This window comes from Pistacia vera, unplaced genomic scaffold (genome assembly GCF_008641045.1).
Source record: "Pistacia vera cultivar Batoury unplaced genomic scaffold, PisVer_v2 Contig144, whole genome shotgun sequence".
Classification (NCBI taxonomy): domain Eukaryota; kingdom Viridiplantae; phylum Streptophyta; class Magnoliopsida; order Sapindales; family Anacardiaceae; genus Pistacia; species Pistacia vera.
The window spans coordinates 880,629-902,861 of NW_022195510.1; the positions used below are offsets into that span (position 1 = coordinate 880,629).

Sequence of the window (22,233 nt, forward strand, 5' to 3'; positions counted from 1 at the left end):
GAACTTTGTGATAACTGCTCGGCGAACCTATACTTTATGATCTATGAATGAAATCACCAGTGAATTTGGCATTAGAGATGAGTAAATTTTTCGAAAATATAATTATTGTTGATCTCCCTTGTAATTCTGGTTAATGGAGATTTTCTTTCGTCACATACTTTACGAACGATAAATTAGGTAATGTGATGAAGTTTTAATTAAGATTTCCTTAATTTTAACCAAATCAAAATCGGGCAATCAATCCTTCATCAATGTTCTTTCATTTAACTCTTCCAAGTTTGAACACCCCAGTTAATCCTTCACAACATGTATTGCATGGAGTGCAGGTGAAAATAAGGGTGAAGAAACCACTACTTGGTGGCTAGCAGTCAACTAGGGTTTTTGGATGTATTACTTAAATGGTATTGAGTTCGATCTACGTAGTTAGGTTGCTAATAGGGGTAGCCTGAGGAGATTTATTCAACTATCAACTTTAAGACTTCAAATGATTAGTTGAGGTGCGTGTAAACTAGTTCGGACACAAAAAAAAAAAAAATAAGGGTGAAGAAATTCAAACTAGAGCGCTGTATGTTTAAACGAATTGAGGCTTGTTACATTAAGTTGTTTTGAAACGAATTGAGGCTTGTTACATTAAGTTGTTTGTCATAACATCAACGCTAAAAAACTTGAGAAAGTGCTAGTTTGTATAATGAATTTATACATTTAGTATTCTTAAAAAATTAGTCCCAAATCCAAACATTTGTGATTAACTAAATATTTATTCATTGTTCCATCAAAAGGTGGAAAAGTGGCCGGGCCCGCGGCGGGCCTAGCCAATTTGCAGGTTGGGCCTCCTCTTTTTCAAAAGGCCAGCCCAGCCTGGTCCAATAATCCTAACCTGGCGGGTTTTTGTGCGGATTGGGCCAGCCCACCAAAAAATTAATTTTTATTTTTTAATGTTTTTGTCTTTTGTGTAATTTTTTTAGTTAACTTTTCAAATATCAACTAAATTAAATTAATTTTTTTTAGTTAACATTTCAAATATTAATTTAATTTTAATACAATTAAATTATAATATCAGAAAAATAAGATTTATTTATTTATAAAAAAAATGAAATAAAAAATAAGAAATTACAATAATTATTGCCTCGTAAAATCCTTACCAAGAAAAACCCAATTAGGATAAAAACTTGGTAAGAAAAAAAGAGTGCAATGATTGACAGTTAATTTATAAATTACAAAGTTACAATTTACAAAACAACTAATTTGAGAGTTGATTAGGACCTTCATTATCTGTATCATTTAAATTACAAAATTGAAATGATTATATTAAAGTATCGTTGACAACCTCGTATTAATCATGATGGCACAACCGTTCCCAATCTCGAGGACATGTGATGACTTCAATCAATTTTGATAAAAATTTAGTCATCCTTTCATTTAAATTTTTTCACTTGCACTAAATGTTTGTTTGAATGAGACGGTAGAGACAAGAACAGAAAAAATATCCAGGGCGGTCTTGATAGTATCGGAAAAATATATTTTTTGGTTTTCCAATAATTTAAGAAATCAAAGTTGGCTCTTTCTTGTAGATCTGCTAGTAGCAAGTCAGGGGTTCCTAAATGTTGGTGAAGCTCATTACTCTACAGTTGCATGGAGGAGATTATATTCGTTGTTGATGCTTCTGAAGAGGAGGCTGTGCTTCGGGTTCGGGTCTTCTTTCGTGTTCGGGTCTTCTTCCGCCTATCAATTGCACTCCAGAAGTCGAAGTCTGCATTTGTGTCTTCTGCTGGTTCTTCTTCGGGTATTGCGCTTCTTCGCTAGTTCCCATACCTGCTTTCATATTGCAAATATACCTTTCTAAGACACTCTCTTATTAGTCCTAGTTGATTGGTATAGTCTTTTTCGTATAAATTTTCACTTAACATGTCTAAAACTTGTTCTAAACCCGCTAATTTAAGTCTAGGATCAAATATGACAGCTAAACAATAAAGAAAAGGAATGAGTTTCCAATATTTTTTAAATTTAAATTTCATTGCTTCTATTGGACCTGCTAAAATTTTATTGTTTCTATTTCGAGCAAATAAATTTGAAATTTCTAAAATTGTATGTATTATCAATTGACTAGTAGGATAATACACATCATAAAGTTTTAAAGTGGTAACATAAAAAGTTTTAAGAAAAGAATGAAATTTTAGAGTTATATGCTAATCACTTTCTATCAAAAAATGAAGACCCCTCTTATTTGCTACAAAATAACTAATTAAATTTGTATAAGGTAAACATGAATCAAGCATTAAATAAATATTATTCGACCTAATTGGCATGTCTAATGCAAAAGTTCTAGGAGACAAATTTGAAGTTTTACAAGCATCTTTAAATTTTGAATTTATTCTATTACTACTTTTAATCCACGTTAAACAATCTCTAATTCTATTAATATTATTTCTAATTCTTTTCACATTACTTTTTACAATTAAATTAACAATATGACATGCACAATATTGGTGAAAAAACTTCAAATTGTCATAAAAAGAAAAATTTAGTTTAAAAAAATCTACAGCTCTACTGTTATCACTTGTATTATTTAAAGTTGACTTATTACTTTGTTAACCAAATCATATTCTTCTAAAACTTCAACAATTTTAAAATAAATTTATTGACAACTATGATCTACATCCATTAATTTAAATCCTAATAAAGATTTATTTAATTTACATTCGTTATCAAAATAATGACTAATCACACAAATATAATCTTGTTTAGCTCCATCACTCCAAATATCGGTTGTTAGAGCTATACTAACATAACAACTATATATTTTATTTCTTAATTCTAATTTCATTTTGTTAAATAACTTGCATTAAATCATTCCTAGTTGCAGTTTTAGAATAAGTTTTAAATTTTGGTAAAAATGAATTTTTAATAAATCTTTCAAAATATTTATCTTCAGTCATATTAATAGGTTTATCAGTTGTAGTAATATATAAAGCTAATTGTTCTCTATATACATAAGAATTATAACGCCAAATATTACTCGTACTAGTTATTTGAGTTTAATTAGTTTCTCTATTTCCATGATGATTTATATGTTTACCAGCATGCCTTTTTAAAGTACCAATATCATTACCGGCATCAGCTTTATAAATATTTATACAATACTTGCATCTTGCTTTTTTCACTTGAACTCCATTTTTTGTCTCGTAAAATTTTACGAAATGCATCCAAACGTCTGATGTGTGTCTGTCGTTGGTTATGATAGTTGTAGTTGATGAACTCGCTTCTACTTTAGATGGAATTGGACAAGGACGATGATTACGAGAACAACCTCTAGAACCATTAGGAGCTGTAGCAACATGGGAGGAGGGGAGGAATATTATGAGATGTATCAGATTCTGAGAATGGGAAAACGGAACTGTTTGAATCTACTACGTTTGTGTTAGTAAATTCAGGGAGAATAGGATAATTTTCTTCATCATCAAAATTGATGGTGGGATTATGGAAATATCTTCATTCTAGTTACAGAAAAAAAAAAAAAATGGATATAAAAGAATTAAAGAAGGAGAATTGGAATTTTGAAATATGAATTGAAAATTGTAAAAAGTAATAAAAATTAAAATGAGAGCAAATTGACAACTGAGATTTGAGAGATTTTTAGAGCAAGAGCAAATAAAGCAATTGAAGAAAATAAGAGAATTTTGGATGTGAGGAAATATGAGAAGGTTATGCCTTATTTATAGAGAATAATGAGAAAGAAAATGATAAAAAAGACATCTACAACAGCTATAAAACGGTTATACTAAAGGGTAAAATTGGTTTTTGACGAAAGAAAATATACATATTCTTTTTAATTTTTTTTGTCAACCCGTTGGGTTGGCGGTTGACAGCCCGTGGGCCAACCCGTTGGGCCCGACGGTTTTTTTTTTAAGAAAAAAAAACCACCTGTCAAGCTTGCCTATGTAGGCCTAACCCACTCGACGGGGGATACCCAAGCCCAACCCACTCGGCGGGGGATACTCGAGCCAAGCCCGGGTTTAGCGCCTAACCTGATCCATTTTTTTCTACCTCTAGTTCCGTCCTAATTTTTGAAAATATGAATAATGTGATATAGACAAGTGAAGATATTAGGGTAATTTGTTACAAATTATTTACTTTTTTTTCTTTTCTAAAAAAAATAAAAAAATAAGACGTTACAAAAGCGTTGCACCGAAGAGCAATACTAATATCTCAACAATTTAATTTTCAGCCTGCTTATTAATTTCTTTAAAGTAAAATTTAAAGAAATAAAAGAAAAGTAAAAAAGAAAACGTCTTCAGTAGGCAATGCTTCGTTCTTTCTTTTTACTAACACCAAAAACTATTCAAATGTTATGATTAGTACTTGATTCAAGTGTCTCTATTTTGTTGAAGAAATTGAAGGTCCTTCATTTGAAGTTTTACAGCTTCTTCTGGTATAGGTGTCGGCTCTGGGAAACTGTTCTCATCGCTGCCTTCGGCTACCTTCCTTGCCTTGTCTTTCACAATTCTCTCTATCTCCGCCTGCTTAACTGATGGGAAAACAGCACTAAGCATAATAATTAGAAGTCTCTCGTCCTCCTCTTCTATGCCTTTCTTCCCGAAGCAACAAACATATACCGCTTCAAGAGCCTTCTCAGCGCGAACCTCCATTGGGACACTTGGGGTAGCAGCATTTAATTTAGCTCGTCGCTGTACAGCATTTAAATCAGAATTTAGATCATTATGCGTAGACATTGTCATACTTTTAACTAGTAAGATATTGACAGTTAATGCTGAGATGCTGAAACCTATAACATTTAGTTTAAATCTAGAAAGTCTTCTAGGTACCAATTAGTATTGAGACTATAACATGGATCAAAATAAAACAAAAGCTTCATGATACAATTTTTTTAATGACAGCCTTTTATGAAACATTTCTACAAGTTTGCATTTCAGATCTAGGCTTTATGAAATAATATGAAGAGATGCTACAAACTAATATTTTTATAGTCAAATACTGGCTTTAAGATACCCCCCAACCAATAGGCTATCCAGTAGGGCTACTACGTTTTCAATCTGAAGCAGCTATATCTGTGAAACTGAATAATCTCCATATTTAGCTTTCAAAAGGTGATCTTTCAATTAAGTAGCTTGTGAGAATGAAAAATAAAATAGCATAGACAGAATGGTTAAGTATCCCGACGACAGTGTGAGAAAGATTTGGTTACAAGAACAAGACTTCCTATATAGCTGGGAGACACCTTTACTAGATAAAGCTGCTAGTACCCCAAAACATGGTTAAAGATATGTTAATCATATAGCAGTAGTTATACTGTTACCTCTTTTAACATCAGTAGAACATAAGATAGAGAAAAGGTGTTCGTTCTCTGGACGGAATATGTATCCAAACAATATACAGACAGAATAAGTTTTTAACATCCAACAGCTACGACTAGCTGTATTTCATCCCCTAGCCAAAACTAGCTACTAGTCCTCCACCTCAGCTGTCTTGTTTCTCCAATCTACTTATTCTGAATAGTCAGTGTTAAAAAACTTGTGCACCCTTCCGCCCTGTGTACACTCGCAGTGATATACAGAAATAAAAGAATCATGATGATATGCAGACAAAAATTGTCCTTTCCATGATTCATTGTAATGAGTTTAGTGAAACTCGGACATCCATCTCATGCTATCTACAGGAATGCAGCCAACCAAAAAGAAAGAATAACAATTTGATTGGTTTGGGTAGTGATAGAAAGTCATAAGAAATACTAAATCTTTTTTCACATCAACACAACAAAATTTGGAGTTTCGAGACGCAACTTTCTTAATCCAAATTAACACCAGACAAAGCCTATCACTTTGAATCTCTCCCACCAGACATGAGCACAGTGAGTATACAAATGAGTTTTTGAACTAACCAAGTATTAATGTACATTACTTGCTGGAGTGCCAGCAAGTGGCTTTTGAACTAAAACTAGTGCTCAGTATTCCTAACTGAAAGAAGATCAAAACTGGGTATCTCATCCAACAAATTTCTTCCAAATAAACTCAATTCAAGCCTATAGTCTTTGACCACAGGAATTAAAAATGTTTGACCAACAATGGATATTAAGTAGGATATAAGAGATTAACCAACCTCTTTGGCCTCATTCATCAAGGCAATGAAGTTCTGCTCTTCAAATTCGAGATCATTCGAAATACGAAGCCTTGCCGCCCCCTCTAAAATGTCCTCAGATTTGAGTAGACCGGCACCAACAGCAGCTACCCAGCAGCACATCAAAACATACAAAGGATCTCCTGCCTACCCAAAACCAAGACCCAACTCGATAACTTAATTTCATAATCCATTTTACTCAATTTACAACCAATTAACCAGAAATAAAAAAATAAAAAACTATCAAACATATATAACCAAAAAGAAAAAGAAAAAGAAAGAAAACTTAAAGCACAAGTACCCGTCCACGCCGTTCTTGGAAGTCATAGAAAGCTTTAGAATCATTGATGCCACATTTATTCCCAACCCTTCTTCGAAACTCAGCAAAATCAATAGTATCACTACCAACACCACCTTCATCACTGAGAATTCTAGCTACAAGGCCAATAAGCGGCAGTGAACCAATGACTTTGTTTACAAAACCAGAGATAGAGTTCTGGTTCTCGTGGTAGGCTTTTATAGATAAGGCCCCATAAGAGGAGGAATTCGCAACTTTACTCGACGTGGGGTTGGTTTGAATGGGGCGGAAAACATGAAGCGAAGATGAAATTTGATTGCAAGAAGATAGACTCGTTAAGCTTAAGGATGTCACAACCATGGTGGTTGTGAAAATATTGGAAGTTAATTTCGTTGGTTTTTGTAATTAAGTTGTCATTTTTGGCCTCTCGTTTATATACGTTATCCAGTGAAGTGAGTTTGTGTTTTGATCAAACATTCATCTATACCAATGTAATTTGGGCTCATTCAAAGAAATTGAATTTGGGCCAATCTCATGCCAAACCCAACAATGCAAATACAATACTCAATTTGGACTACATCCATTTAGTACCCCTGAGTTATCCGATAATAAATCTTCTCCTTGTGGCATCCGAATTATCTAACCACCTCTCCTGCCGTTATTTTTTCCGTCAAAACTAACATTTGACCAATTTTGACCACTAAGTAACAATATCACCCTTAAAAATAAGCTTTTTAATTAAAAGAGCAAAAACGCATAATAAATTTTAGAAAAATTAACCAGAAATCTCCAAGTTAAAAAAATTTCTCAAATTTATCTTTTTTGGTTTTTTAAATTGCTTTCAATTTTCTTATGTCTTAAATAATTTTATTGAATTTTCAAGCTAAGTTAAATTTTTTTGAAAACTTTTGATATTCTTAATTTTATGGAACTTATTTTTAATTTTGAGTAAACGACATGTTCCCACCCAAGGTTTGACGAAATCCCAAGTTAGTCCTATTGATTCCATTTATTCAAGATTCCCACCCTTAAAGTGACGGAAAAACGTTTGATATAACGGTAAAGAGGTAAATTGGTCATTTTACATGAGAGGCGCACGTTAGCAGACCACCGCCTCTAACAGTCCTCCGGCGCACGTTAACAGCCGTCGTTCCCCGACGTTTTTCGCTCTTTTCCGGCAATTCTTCCACCCAAAATCACCCTTGTCACCACCATTTGAACCTCCATCCTCCCCTCTACAAAACCATACCATTCACAACCCCTCATCACTCGCCGATCTCTGGCCACGACAACGAAAAACGACCGATGAACATGAACTCTCGGCCGACGAATGACGACGAAACGGTTGCTGGGGACATAGGGGTTTTATAGATTTTGGGACGGTGGTTGCATTGGTGGTGTCCAATTGGATTTTCATTGCCGGAATCGACCGGAATCCGGTGAAGAACATCGAAACCCTAAGCCTAATGGTGCCGGCGATCGGAGGGGCAAATGAGTCGGGAACCAGAGGGGTTTTGAACGACGGACTACGGGGAAGTTGATAGAGGTGACCAGGGGGTTCGTCGTCGTCGGAAACAGCCCAGATCGGGCTGTTTCCGGCGAGGGTGTATAGTGACCGAGGGTGTTTTTGATATAATTTGAAAATAAAATTGTAAGTATTGTAATTTTACTAATTTAGGGGTTAAAACATAATTTATTAATTTAAGTTTAAGGGCATTATGGTAATTGTACCCTCTAAACCCTAAAAATTCATAACACTGTTACTTAAGGGTGAAAATCTGGAATAAATAAAACCAGTGGCACTAACTTAGGATTTTGTCAAACCTTGGGTGGGAATATGTCGTTTACTCTTTAATTTTTAAGGGTGATTTGATCATTAGATGAGTCAAAATGGGTCAAAAGTTAAGTTTGACGGAAAAACTAATGGGGAGGGAGGTGGTCGGATAATTCCGATACCACAGGGAACAGATGGATTCGTCCTGCTTAATTTAAGGAATTTTGACGCCACTTATAATTGAGTAGCTTAATAGTTAATGCTTTACAGTATTCCAGTAAACGTGGGGAATAAATTCTGGCGCAACGATTCGAACTCTAAATTCTCCATTCTCTTCACTCCAAAATCCACAAGAAATGGGCGCCATCTGCCACGAAGACCTCTCTCTCTCCCCGCGTCGCACCAATTTTGCTTCCTGTCAAGATCTCAGATTCTCCAAGCACGTGCACGACAATGTCCACGGCAACATTTATCTCGACCCGGTGATTTTTTTTTTCTTTTGGTTCTGTAGAAAATCTAATTAAAGGATAGTGTATTTTATTTTGTAGTTATTGGTTGTTTTTATTGTTGCAGCTGGCTTTGAAGTTTATTGATACAGAGCAGTTCCAAAGGAAAGTTGATTGTTCTTTTTTGTTTGCTTATTTATTTAATGTTATGTTGCTAATAGCTTTAAATTATTTTTCTCATTACAGGCTCCGTGACCTGAAGCAGCTCGGTGAGTTTTTCTGCCGTTTTCTTTTTATAGCGGATTTTCTAATAATTACGTGACTGGGATTTCTCATGTATTGTTGAGTTTTATGCAAATGTTTGTGGGAATATATGTATAAGTAACTCATAATTATTTTTGGAATCTTTTTATTAAAAATAGGGCTTGTATATTGGACCTTCTTTGCAGTTTTGCTTGATATCACAAAACCTCGTTTGGGTTAAAATTTTGTCACTTAGTTTTGCCCCTTCAAAAAATCTCAGTTGTGAGAATTTTAACTCAATGTTTGGATGGTAATTTTAGTCCTATTGTTGGATACTTATACAATCAACATTTAAACATTGCATATTTTTTTTTTAATTTTCGCTTGTTATAGTAGAAAGACTCTATTCTTGAATCAAGGTTTTCTTATTTAGCCATGTTGGGTTCAATACAGTGGCAAGTTATTCACTGAATTTCCTCTTCAGGAATAGTATTTGTTAAGAAGATATTTTTTCCTTTGCTAGGTATGACACACATGGTTTATCCAGGAGCTATGCATTCCAGGTTTGAACATTCTCTTGGTGTGTACTGTCTTGCTGGTGAATCTGTTCAGCAGTTCAAGAAGTACCAAGTGTGTAATTGTTCTTTATGTTTTCTGATTATTTGTAATTCCGTTATGTAAACCATCTTAAGACCTTTTACGTGAGTGGTCCAACTGTTGTAGGGTTTGGAGCTTGGTATTGATGCCTTCGACATTCAGACAGTGAAGCTTGCTGGTACTCAATTGTGTTTCCCATGAGTATCTCTTCACAGGCGACTGGTTCCTTACATTAATTGTTGTTTAAATCTGTAGGACTTTTACATGATGTGGGCCATGGGCCTTTTAGTCACTTGTTCGAACGCGAGTTTCTTCCCTGTGTTCATAGTGGCTCAAAATGGTATAGTATACATTATTTTACAGGATATGTTTATTATTCCTTTTCTGCGGCTAATAACAACATCAGAATTTCATTAATTATTTATGCTTTTGATTGAAAGTACTAGTTGTTATCAAGAAACCGTGTTTTTTGTTTGTATTTAAGCACCAAGTGATCTCATATATGTTTCTGTCAGTATCATATGAATAGATTTGTGTGTGTTTCTCTATCTCTGCCTCTCCTACCCAAGTGCTTCTTAGACAGAACTCTCTTTGTTTTTATGTGATTCTTGTACTTTTTAGGTCTCATGAGCAAATGTCGTTGAAGATGGTTGATTATATCGTAGATGAGCACCATATTGATGTTGACTCTGGAATGATTAAAAAAGTTAAGGTAAAGTCATCTTACTAGGAATCCTCTGTTTCTACTTTTTTTTTAAAAAAAAAAAAAAAAAAAAAAAAAAAAAAACTTTAAAGGGATATATGTCAATTTGAGGCATTACGAGAATAAATCTATATTGACTTTATGTCTTTGGAAATAAAGTCTTTGCAAGTTGTGCTCTTAGCAAGTGAATCAGAAGGCTGTTCATTCTCTTCTGTGGTATAAGAAAAGATTGAATCGTAAAACTGAAGTTTAAGCAATGCCATGAACACAAATTTTCTGACAAACTAACTTCTCTCTCTCTTTATGTGTCCTCCATCAGACTTTAACCCTGTCAGTGTTTTAGTACTGTTGAAGTGGGCTCTAGCCTTTTTACATAATGAGTAATTCGCAGATTAATTTTTGTTCATTTGTTTATTTATTGTGGCAGGAGATGATTGTAGCTAGCTCAGAGTTTGCACTTCCAAAAGTAAGATCTGTTTAGATTTTCCATTTACTTCCTATACTGTTTTTGATGGAAAATTTGTCACAGTTATACACTTAGTTTAATCTAATATGAAGTTATCATGTTATTTTGTTGTTGTTGTGCTGCTTGCCAATCATATTTAGCCCGTAATTTGTAGGGCACAAGGGAGAAGCTTTTCTTGTATGATATTGTTGCAAATGGTCGAAATGGCATTGATGTGGACAAGTGAGATTTAGTAATTTATTCATCTCACATTATATCTGAAGTTTCAGCAAGTGCCTGTTTTGTTTCAAATTTTTGATGCTTTGGCTATAATTTTGATATTTAGGTTTGATTACATCGTCCGAGACTGCAGAGCTTGTGGTGTGGGGTGCAACTTTGAGTTTCAGAGGTTAATATTAAATTGTGGTTAATTTTATTTGTTATTGGTGCCTTCAGGTTACTCTTATAACTAGTGTAGTAACTACCTCTGTCCCTCTGAAATAAAATGAGGAACTTATTGTCAGCACGGTACAATTTTCATCTCTTGCAGGTTAATGGAGACTATGCGGGTTTTGGATGATGAGATTTGCTATCGTGCTAAGGACTGTCAGTATCTTCTGTTTAATTTTATTGTCATAGCTATGTAGGATTTTGTTATTTCCCACTAAAATATTGGGTAATCTTTCTAGATCTGACCGTCCACAAGTTATTTTACACTCGTGCTGATCTGTATAGAACTGTATATACACATCCAAAAGTTAAGGTATGAAACATAATTGTTTTTCTATTTCAGAAAAATTCTACATCTGCTTGTTATGTTGTTCATTTATTATTTTTATCTATTTTTTACTCTCTTTTATTTATTTATTTATTTTTTTAATAATTTTTTTATCAGTGGCCTTTAAAGTAAGTAGTATATAACTTTCCTTAATGTGATACTATTTTATTGCAGGCAATTGAGCTTATGATAGTAGATGCCCTGTTGAAAGCAAATAGCTTTCTAGAAATTTCATCTGCCGTTGAAGATCCTTGTGATTACTGGAAGGTTTACAGAGCTGAACTATATTTTTTATTTACAGATTTTAGTTCCTGAACGTATGAAATTCTATATTAATATCGGTTCTTGACAATTCAGTTGGATGACACAATAATCAAATCAATTGAGATTGCTCCAGACCAAGAACTCAAGGAATCAAAGGATTTGATTTTACGCATCCGCAGAAGGAACTTGTACCAGGTATTGAAGCTTTGCTTATTATTTTGTTTTTCTCTTTAGTAATATCACATGGAACGAATTTCTAACATGTAGATAGGTTCCTGTGCTTTGATAATGTGCTCAATGTTTAGTGGACCTGTTATTTTGAAATTATATGTTGAAGCTTAAGATATTAAATTGTCTCTGCTGTTCCAGTTTTGTAATGAGTATGCTGTTCCGAAGGACAAACTAGAACATTTCAAAGATGTCACCGCGCAAGATATTGTTTGTTCCCAGGTATATATCTTGTTTGCATATTGACGTTTACTTACGTATTTGTTCTTTGCAGATCAAGCCAAGCAGAGTTTCTTACATTTATTATTTCAAAATTTTATTTCGCAGAAAAATGGTGGAGTGATACTAAAAGAAGAGGATGTTGCTGTTAGCAATGTCAGGATTGATTTGACTCGTGGAAGGAGTAATCCTCTAGAAAGGTATTTGAAGTATGACACATTTTTGCTGATTTTAGATAGTTCATTTGCTTTCATCCTGTACTTTTGGGTGCAATGACTAACTTTTGATATTGATTTTTTATGGTGCATGCTCGTTTCCAGAATCAACTTTTTCAAGGTACTGAAAATCCATTTGATATTTTTGTTAAACATACATTTTTACAGTTTTTTATTTATTATCATTACCATCTTTTTCAAATAATTTCTTTATCCTCAATGTATTATCAATTATGTACCCTGTTTCAAAAAGTACTGCAATCATTAGGTCTTTTCTTTTTCTTTTTTCAGTCCCTCCATAATGAGGATGACTGTAAATACCGATAATAATAGTGGATGGGCATGTGCAATAGCCCACTGAATAAAGTGACCACAATCTGTTGATAATTTTCTATGCCCACAGAATAAGATTTGGAAATGACTAAATATGAGCAAACTCTCTTTTTCGTTTTTCCTGTCATTTTCTTTTAATTAGTGACGGCAATCCACAAATTAACTAAGAATAAAAAAGGGATCTAGAGCTTGCCTTATAAGTTACTATTGACCTCGAAATTCCAAATATCTTCTTGGGGATCTTGATAATATTCATATAATAAAGATTGACTCATAATCCAATTTCACAAACTTTTTCTCACAATCCATACGTGACAACTCTTAGTTTTTTATTGATGAATTTTGAATTTTAGGAAATTCATCAGCAAAAAACTGGGAACTGCCACCTAAGGGTTGTAAAAGAGAGTTTATGATATTAGGTTGTAAATGTAGTATTGCAGGGGTCCAGTTCCATTGGTTAGGTGCAGCCTTTTAACAAGCTTAATGTCTTTTCAGGATTATGAGAGCGAGGATAAATTCACCATACCTGATGATCGCATTAGTCATTTGTTACCCACATGCTATCAGGATATGATAGTTAGGGTTTACTCCAAAAAACCTGAGCTGGTCTGTATATTTTCAGTAGCTTAATCACATTGTTTTCGTACCCTTTTGTCTTCTCACCAAGTTACTGACAGCAACTTTTCTGTACAATAAACAGGTTGGAGCAATCTCGGAAGCTTTTGAAAACTTTCAATTAAAAACATATGGGCTTAAAGCACAAGTACATTCAACACCAGAGAAGAAGAAAAGGCGCGTATGAAGTGACCATCCGCTTTCTTCAAAGAATGTAGAACTTATTTTCCCAGTCAGCAAATGAATACAGTTCACATATCATACAAGACATAGAAGCATATTGTTTATGAAGCTATTTTGGACACAGAGTTTCAGCCTTCCATCGAGGTGAAATCACGGCGGATTCACTTCCACCACGTAAAATCAATTATTTGTATATTTGATGTCCTTTTGTCATCTATCGAATCGATTTATTAAATATTTGAGGCGAACATCAAGTTTTGTAGCTAGTATTACTCAATACTGAAGGTGTAATGTCGAGAATTGTTTAAGCTGTTGTGAAGGAGGATAAGGGGCTTGACTTTGAGAGTCAAAATCACGGGAGTTAAGTTAAATTTTATTTTTATCTCTAGTGATTGTGTTTGTGTTTGGATGAAGAGAAAAAGTTGTGTCCTCGTGAAGTGAGCTTCTTTTGATGTGGAATGAAGTCAAAAAGGTAAGCTTTCACGTGCATGGTGATGTAGAGCAGAGCAGCAGCAATAATAGTGTTATTTCATGGGAAAGGGAAACACAACACAACACTAAAACGATAAGGTTCTTTTACCATTGTCGGTATGCCCACCCTTGTAGAACATCCATTTTTTAAATTTTAATTTATAACTTTTTTGGTTAAAAAATATCAAAAAGTAAGAATGGTTCTGTAAAATTCATTACAAAATCTCTTTAAAGTTTCATAAAAATTGTGAGAAGCTTTCCTTGCCAACAAGGTATATTTTTATGAAACATTTAAGGTTTGACTGAAATTCTAAATTTTTTAACGTACAGTGAAAAATTTATTAAAAAGAAGACACTATGATTGTTGATGAAATGACAATGCCTAAAAAAGGAGACAAAGTATACAAAATGCACTCCTTTTCTGCTAATCGTAACGTAAGCCTGTCAATGAATTGAGCCCCGAACTTACTCACCCAAAAGAGCACTCCTTGTCTTTTAATTTTAATTTTTTAAATTTATTTTTACGAGCATATCAAAGAATTAAACCAGCTACGTTTTATGGGATAACAATGACGTCAAACTATAGTAGTTAATTTTGGGATAAATTTAATCACTTCTTATATAGTTTGGGTCTCACTAGCTTGATGCCAAAAATAGTATCAATGTTTATGATAATTTTTTTAAATTTTTTTAAGCTGTATACTAATTTGAGATGATATTTATGATTTTTTTATAAGAAATTATTATTGTTAATAAATTTTTTCTTATATCATACTTATGATATCAAGAAAGTAGAAACATATTGGTATATTATATTGATCAATAATTACCCCATCACCTTTTTCATGAAAAAAGTATTTCTTCTTTCTTAAAAATCCCACCAATGCCTCTGTGTTACCCTATAATGAAAATGAAGAATTTATAAAACCATTAAAAAAATATATATTTTGCATCTTTATAATTATACACTCTAGCAGTGGCGGATCCAATTAATGACTTGTGGGGACTTGAGTCCCCACTCAATTTTTGAAAACAGTCCACATCTTTTATTTATTTAAATTTTACCCTTATAGAATTATGAGATTTTGGAAACAGCCCCCACGGTTAGTTTGGATTTTATTTTTGTAAAACCTTTTTTTTAATCCTAGTATATATATTTCATATTTTTTGTGATTTTTATTTTTATGCAAGAGGATCGGTTAGTTTTTAAAAGTTTTATTAGGAGTGAAAATGAAAGGAATAAGAACTGTTGGATTTGCATTTAACTGAGGGAAGAAATCTGAGCATTTTTACATCACAAAGCTAATGTGGTGAGGTCATGATGAGAATAAGAGAATCTTGGGTAGTTTTATAATTCAAAGAAGTTGTTTTATATATAAACTGGGTTGTTCGCCAAAAATAAAGAAAAAGAGAGAAAAACTCGTAAAGAAGAAAGGAAGAAGAAGCAAAGGAAAATGAAAAAAAAGAGGGAAGAATGGGTTTGATCAGTTTTATCCATTAGATTTTTCTGCACTTGAGTTGATGGTACTTGAGAACCAGATTGAGATTTATGTTATTAACATACGTTCTTGTGATAAATTTGCTGAGTTATAAGGAATTTGTGATTTGGTTAAGAATTTAGTTCGGTTTAAAAGCAATTTTGCATGCGTGGTGTATAGCTTGTGAAAGTTGCATTGGTTTTATCAGTTGCGACTGCGACTTTGAAAGAGTTTTTTCTATAAGAATCTTGTGAAAAATCGGTTATGCAATCGAATAGAGATCAATGGATGAATGATTGTTTGGTCATCTATATTGAGAAAGATGTATTTGATACAATTGACAATGAGATGATCATTATCCAATGTTTTCAGAATAGGAAAACTAGTCAAACAATTGTAGAAAAATGTTTTATTTTTACAAAAATTGTGTTTTTTGAAGATATTTATTTGTATTTTATAACTTCCATTGAAGCTCATTGTAATAAAAAAAAAAAAGTGTAGTTATATTGGTTATTTTTTTTTTTTTTTGGTTTATATTTTGCCCCCATTGCGGAAATTCCTAGATCCGCCATGCACTCTAGAACTAATTTTTCATATCATATATATGGTGTAGAAGATTCCTTCTTACAGAAATGATTGGAGAGCATTAAGTTGTCCCCCAACTATGTTTCTTAAATGATTTGAATAAAGAAGATGCAGAATTTCCTCACTTTATTTCAGTTAAAAAAAACAAAAAATCGATGCGCAACAATGCATCAAACCCACAATTAATTCTTCATTTTTTTTTTTTAACTCCTGCAAGCAACCCTAGCTTCCTTTGCTACTTTTGCACCAATCAATAATATATTTGTTGATTTGAATGAAGTGCAAAGTTGTTCCAGAAAATATTGCCTAGTTTGAAGCAGCCTTAAGTACAACCTCCCCCAAATCACCCATTTTCTTTTTTCCTTTATTAATTATAGAATTGCTTTCCATTTTGCTTTTTGCTCAAACATTCTTAACTTTTGTTATAAAATTAATTTAATTTTATTAATATTATATTTATGTTACAAAACAACCTAATTTGAACTGACGGTTAAAGAGGTTTGTTCAATTCCTTTAGTTCTTAGATTTAAATTATGAGTTACATACCATAAATACATTGTGACTTACTTGGTTCTTTGACTTGTGGGATATTTAATAGATTGTAAAGATTAATTGAGGTGCGCGTAATCTGATTCGAACATCCCATTACAAAAAAAAAAAAAAAATAGCCCCATTTTGCAATGTAGCTAGACCGACCAGTCAAATGTATAAAATTTTATGGTGTACGAGACACTGGATTGTGAAGGGTATGGTGAGTGATAATGTGAGAGAAAACTATTCAAGTGTTGCAGATTTATGAAACATGAAATGAAAGAAAGTACTGGAAAGGACTTCCTACTTATGGCAAAAGCCTATAAAGAAGTCAAATCCTTCGGAATCTCACTATGCTTTCCTTGCTTAAATCCATCAATTATTATTTATTCAGAAAATTCTGATCACAAATGTGAGATTCCTGAACTGTAATAAAATAATATTGATGCCATGAAATCATCAGCACCTTCAATTATTATTTTTGGTATGTAAACAACTTATGTTATATACATATCACATTGCCTTCCAGATATGGTTATGTTATTCATGCATAATTATTCTTTCGAAAAAAGTGTATTAAAGATCAAAATAAAACTTAAAATTTGAGATATTATTTTAAGATAATAGTAATACCATAGTCCAATAGAACTTGGAGATTGATTACATTAAATAGATAATTTCGATGTCCCGGATAATATGGAGATGGGATATGAGTATATTATGGTTAAAAAATAGTAAATAATAATTAAAGAATTAATGGAATATCAATACTCAGTAGAAGCATTAAAGTGTTTCAACTGTTAAGATAGAGATTGTTATTTAAAGAAGTTTTAAAATAAAGAAATTTACAACTCCCATGTAACTGTCTCCAGTTTCCAGTGTCAACTGCAGTGTTGAAAGAGAAAGATTACAGAAAAAGTGTATAATAAAAAAGGTTCATTGACCGTGAATACCATAAAATAACAATAAACAACAAAGCACGAGAGAGAGTTTGTGTTGTTTTTTCTTTTTTGATGATGAAATGAGTTTAAAGAAGAGGGAGATGAGATTATGAGAAGAGATCGAGGTGGGTCAGAAAACACACGTCGTCTTCAGGCAAAATCCATGTGCCCACATGCCTTATACTAACAAACAAACACATTAGTATTTCTACTCTTTTGTTTCTCTACTGCTACTCTTTACCACTCATCATAATAATATTAACAAACCAAAACTTCTCTAGTTAGTTTAGTTACACTTGTGCTGTGTTGTGTTATGATTTTGTTTTGTGTTTTCTGTTTGTGGGTTTGACGCTTTCAGGGGAGGCTGTTGATTGTTGAAGAAGCAATGAAGGAGAAGAGTGAAAGTGGCGGCGGTGGGTATGTGAGAGCGGATCAGATAGATCTGAAGAGCTTGGATGAGCAACTTCAGAGGCATCTAAGTAGAGCATGGACCATGGAGAAGAACAAGAACAAGAAAGAACATGAAGAAAGTGAAGGTGTTCATCCCCATCATCCTTTACAACTACAACTTCATCATCCTCATCAACAACCGCAATTACAAAGACCCTTCACCAACAACAACAACCACAGTAGTACTGTAGCTAGGCAAGAATGGGAGATTGATCCCTCTAAACTTATTATTAAAGGTGCTATAGCTCGGGGAACTTTTGGCACTGTTCACCGTGGCGTTTATGATGGCCAAGATGTTGCTGGTATTGATTTCTTGTTCTTTTTTTATTTATTTATTATTGTTATTTTTATTTTCATCTTTTTTCATGTGAATGCCTATTTGTCTAAGAAAAACCACCTATAGTTCAATAGTTATCATGTGGATATATTGTCGTTGGCTGTTGTTGCCATGGACACATATTTAGGGTCTTTCCATGTTTAGGAAAATTTATTATATGGGATTTTTGCTTTTGGCATACAATTAAATGCTTTTTGTTTGACCCTTTTGAATAAAAACAAAAAAAGGTTGAATTTTGAAGTGGATGACTGGGTTGAAGGTTCTGTGTTTGTTCTTTGGATAATGTTTTGGTATTAACAAGAACTACTGTTACTATAGCTCGTCAAGCAATAGAAGTCCTTCAACAGATGCAGACCAAATGCTCTTCATTTTGAATTTTTGTGTATTATTCTGATTCTTTTATTTGTTTTTGGCTGTAATTTGATGGGGTTATAGTTTTAGTTTTGAAGCCTTTGTGGATTAAGGACCTGTTCCTTCAATTTCTGTCTCAATATTCATTTTGAGTTGTTATTCCTCCCATTTCTAATCCTGGATTTTAATCGTTCGTGGCCTTAGACAATACCAGTTTCGTTCCCATTTATATGCCAATCTCTTACCGTGTATTTCCATTATTTTTAGTTTCTTTCACGTTCTCCAGATTTTCAGTGTGCTTTTTCTAGCAAATTATTTCTTGTGAAGGACCCCCCCTTACAGATCTATTCTTTCAAAATCCGTGATTCACGAGACTGGTTGAGTTGGCAGTTAGCTGCAGTAAATTCAGTGTTGTTATATTCTTTTTCTTTAACTTTCATGTGTCCTCACTTCTTGTTGGTTCACATTTTATAACTTCACCTTTTGGGGATAAAAAGCCAAAGAATTAAAAGCACCAAAATTAATATTGTGACTTGCAGTTCTGGCTGGCTAGAAAGCTGCCAAATGGATGCTTGTATCATCACTCAATCCCAGTTACTTTGTGACGGCTAAATGAATCTAATGGTTGAACTAATTTCTAATTAAAAGCTGTGAATAAGTTTTGATCTATTCTGTATTTTTTTTTCTTTTGGGTCTTAGGTTTCATCTGATTCATTAAATTTTGTTTTATGATGTGCTGTTGCTTTAACTATCAAACGATGAATCTTTTTCTTCTGAATGCAACTTATGTTGTTCTAATTTCAAAGTGAATCCTAGAACTTTTCATTTTCCGAAAACCATTAACTTTCACTTCCTTCTCAAGCTCAGTTAAACTTCTTGACTGGGGGGAAGAGGGCCACAGAACTGAGGCTGAAATAGCTTCACTTAGGGCAGCTTTTACGCAAGAAGTTGCTGTTTGGCACAAGCTTGATCATCCTAATGTAACCAAGGTAAAATTTTCTGCTTTGACTCTTTCTTTTCCTTTTCCTTTTCGTTTTCCTCTCTCATATACTCAATAATGGAACTAAAGGAGCAAAGGTAATATGCTAAACTGAAAAAATATAATCCTTTATGTGATGTCTCCAATGACTTGAGTGAATTCTATTAAGAAAGGCTAAATATTGAATGTTGGATAAAATGGTTATTTAACATTTCCATCAAAATGATCGTTCTTGTGTATTTCCCAAGTCATTTCTTTCAAGGTTATGTCTTCAATACTCTATCTTTTCTTGTCTAGATATATGAGTCTACAACTTTGACAATATTTCCTGAGTCCAGCATTATTAATATTCGATGTTTGATGCTGTAATGAATTAACATGGGTTGTAACCAACCCTGGGTGGCCTAGTGGTTCGATAGAGACTTTTGGATGTATTATTCAAGAGGTTTTGAGTTCGAGTCCCTCCTTGGTTACTAATAGGGGTGGTCACTAGAGCTCTTATCCGACCGGTAGTTCTAAAGTCCCGGAGAATTAGTTGAGGTGCGCATAAGGTGGCTCAGACATCCTCAGTCATCAAAAAATAAAATAAAATAGAATAAAAATAAAAAAATAACATGGGCTGTAACATGTGTGTCAGTTGTCACTGCTTGAAATTGTTTGGCACCCTAAATTTCTTGAGTGGGAGTGAAGTCTATTTGCTCCAGATTTTTAGGTACTTGTGTGAAACTAATCTAAAATTCTATAAGCCAAAATCCTTGTTGCAGTTTATAGGGGCAACAATGGGCACATCAGAGCTAAATATACAAACAGAAAATGGTCATATTGGTATGCCAAGCAATGTTTGTTGTGTTGTCGTTGAATACTGCCCAGGGGGTGCTCTGAAATCTTACCTCATAAAGAACCGCAGAAGGAAGCTGGCTTTCAAAGTTGTTATTCAGCTTGCCCTGGATCTTGCTCGAGGGTAAAATCTTCATGCCTTATTTTTACAATATATTCCATATGAATGTGCTGAAGCTTTGCACGTGTCGGTCAATTATGTAAATTGGATAAACTGAAGTTCCTGAGCAAACTGTAATTTAAGCTGGCTTTCTTCATTTTGTAGGTTGAGCTATCTTCATTCTGAGAAAATTGTCCACAGAGATGTTAAAACAGAGAACATGCTTCTAGATAAGACACGTACTGTGAAGATTGCTGACTTTGGGGTTGCTCGCCTTGAAGCTTCAAATCCTCATGACATGACTGGAGAGACTGGAACCCTTGGATACATGGCACCAGAGGTATATAACTAAGTATCACTAATGAACTTTGCAGTGAAATCTCTCTTCAATCTCATGCATATTTATGATTCCTTCTGTGGGGGTATGCTTTACATGTCAATTTGAACAAGACAAAAAGAAGCCGCTTATGCAACTTAGCTATGTAGGAACCTTTTCCAATTTATTTCTTGATCTATGTTGATTGAGAGCAAAAATTCTCCTAAGAAATTGAATCACAAAGTGCACTTTTATAATTAAAGTTATTTGATATATAAGCAAAGGCTATTAATATGTTTCTTCCTTGATTTTAAATACAGCCAAATAATATAGTCAACTCTTCTTATTTGGGTTTGTGTTATTGGACTATATTATTTGCGTTCTAACAAGACTGAATCAGCTACCTATGAAACAAGTGGATTCTTGGGGTGAACCTATATTTTTTAATTTTAAGTATCTTTTGTGAGAAACCAAAAAAGAAGAAAACAGCTCCACAGTTGTTTTTCCCTCTTTTGGGAGGTTTTGGAGGCAGGGGAATGTGGGGTTTAAATTTTTGCATAAGCTGTAATAATGATTGATTATCAGCAATGTCTTGTATTTTCTTAGGTATTAAATTAGACTGTATATGCTTTTTCTGCTCCTTTAGCATTGTTCCTAACCTAATTGCCAATGGCTTTATGGAGTGGTACAGGTTTTGAATGGCAACCCATACAATAGAAAGTGTGATGTGTACAGTTTTGGTATTTGCTTATGGGAGATATACTGCTGTGACATGCCATATCCTGACCTTAGCTTCTCAGAAGTGACATCAGCCGTTGTTCGCCAGGTAAATGATTCATTTCATGTCTTTTGTTTGCAATGTAAATGATGTTTTACGCTATTTATAATGATTGTAAAGCCATTCATAATATCGAAAGCTAAAGAGAATTCTAACTCATAATTGGACAACAGAATTTGAGGCCAGAGATACCTCGTTGCTGCCCAAGCTCCCTTGCGAATGTAATGAAGCGGTGCTGGGACGCTAACCCTGACAAACGACCAGAGATGGATGAGGTTGTGTCCATGTTGGAGGCCATTGACACATCAAAGGGTGGAGGCATGATTCCTGTAGATCATCCTCAGGGTTGTTTCTGTTTTCGCAGATATAGAGGACCTTGAACTAGTTGCCCTTTAAATTTGAGCAAAGATGATATGTTTGAGATATGGACTGCAAGTTTCGAAATCCAAGCTGTATTTAATTCAATCAAAGGAATGGCACCTAAGAGCTGATGGTATACAAAACTTTGGAGGCTATAGACTAGGAGGAAATCCCTGATAGTTGTTTGTTCTGGATAATGCATTCTGTAAAGCTTCTCTTTCTTTCTTCTTGCCCTTTGTTTAAGAA

General features: G+C 33.7%; 3 protein-coding genes across 6 annotated transcripts; 2 read left to right on the forward strand and 1 right to left on the reverse strand.

Moving 5' to 3' along the window:
- Positions 1-4,356: 4,356 nt before the first annotated feature.
- LOC116123715 (photosystem I assembly factor PSA3, chloroplastic-like) lies at positions 4,357-6,863 on the reverse strand. The gene is made up of 3 exons (XM_031409472.1): positions 6,434-6,863; positions 6,115-6,279; positions 4,357-4,685 (listed from the first exon to the last, which is right to left on the reverse strand). Exons 1-3 carry the CDS (start codon positions 6,788-6,790, stop codon positions 4,365-4,367), a joined length of 843 nt encoding a protein of 280 aa, XP_031265332.1. The 5' UTR covers positions 6,791-6,863; the 3' UTR covers positions 4,357-4,364.
- Positions 6,864-8,466: 1,603 nt separating this feature from the next.
- On the forward strand, positions 8,467-13,859 carry LOC116123712 (deoxynucleoside triphosphate triphosphohydrolase SAMHD1 homolog). The gene is made up of 18 exons (XM_031409465.1): positions 8,467-8,686; positions 8,778-8,919; positions 9,417-9,523; positions 9,617-9,668; positions 9,746-9,830; positions 10,112-10,202; positions 10,621-10,659; positions 10,814-10,881; positions 10,985-11,047; positions 11,189-11,244; positions 11,328-11,401; positions 11,591-11,683; positions 11,774-11,875; positions 12,050-12,130; positions 12,236-12,327; positions 12,448-12,463; positions 13,171-13,281; positions 13,376-13,859. Exons 1-18 carry the CDS (start codon positions 8,561-8,563, stop codon positions 13,475-13,477), a joined length of 1,500 nt encoding a protein of 499 aa, XP_031265325.1. The 5' UTR covers positions 8,467-8,560; the 3' UTR covers positions 13,478-13,859.
- A 3,654-nt stretch (positions 13,860-17,513) lies between these two features.
- Positions 17,514-22,221, forward strand: LOC116123713 (serine/threonine-protein kinase STY13). 4 transcript variants are annotated; one of them, XM_031409468.1, is made up of 7 exons: positions 17,514-17,604; positions 17,838-18,231; positions 19,485-19,606; positions 20,361-20,557; positions 20,699-20,873; positions 21,541-21,675; positions 21,801-22,221. In XM_031409468.1, the coding sequence occupies exons 2-7, from the start codon at positions 17,865-17,867 to the stop codon at positions 22,005-22,007; spliced, it is 1,203 nt and encodes a 400-aa protein (XP_031265328.1). In that variant the 5' UTR covers positions 17,514-17,604; positions 17,838-17,864; the 3' UTR covers positions 22,008-22,221. The 4 variants fall into 4 exon arrangements, with proteins under 4 accessions (XP_031265328.1, XP_031265327.1, XP_031265329.1 ...); XM_031409467.1 differs by having other exon boundaries at positions 17,537-17,633; XM_031409469.1 differs by having other exon boundaries at positions 17,586-17,644.
- Positions 22,222-22,233: the final 12 nt, after the last annotated feature.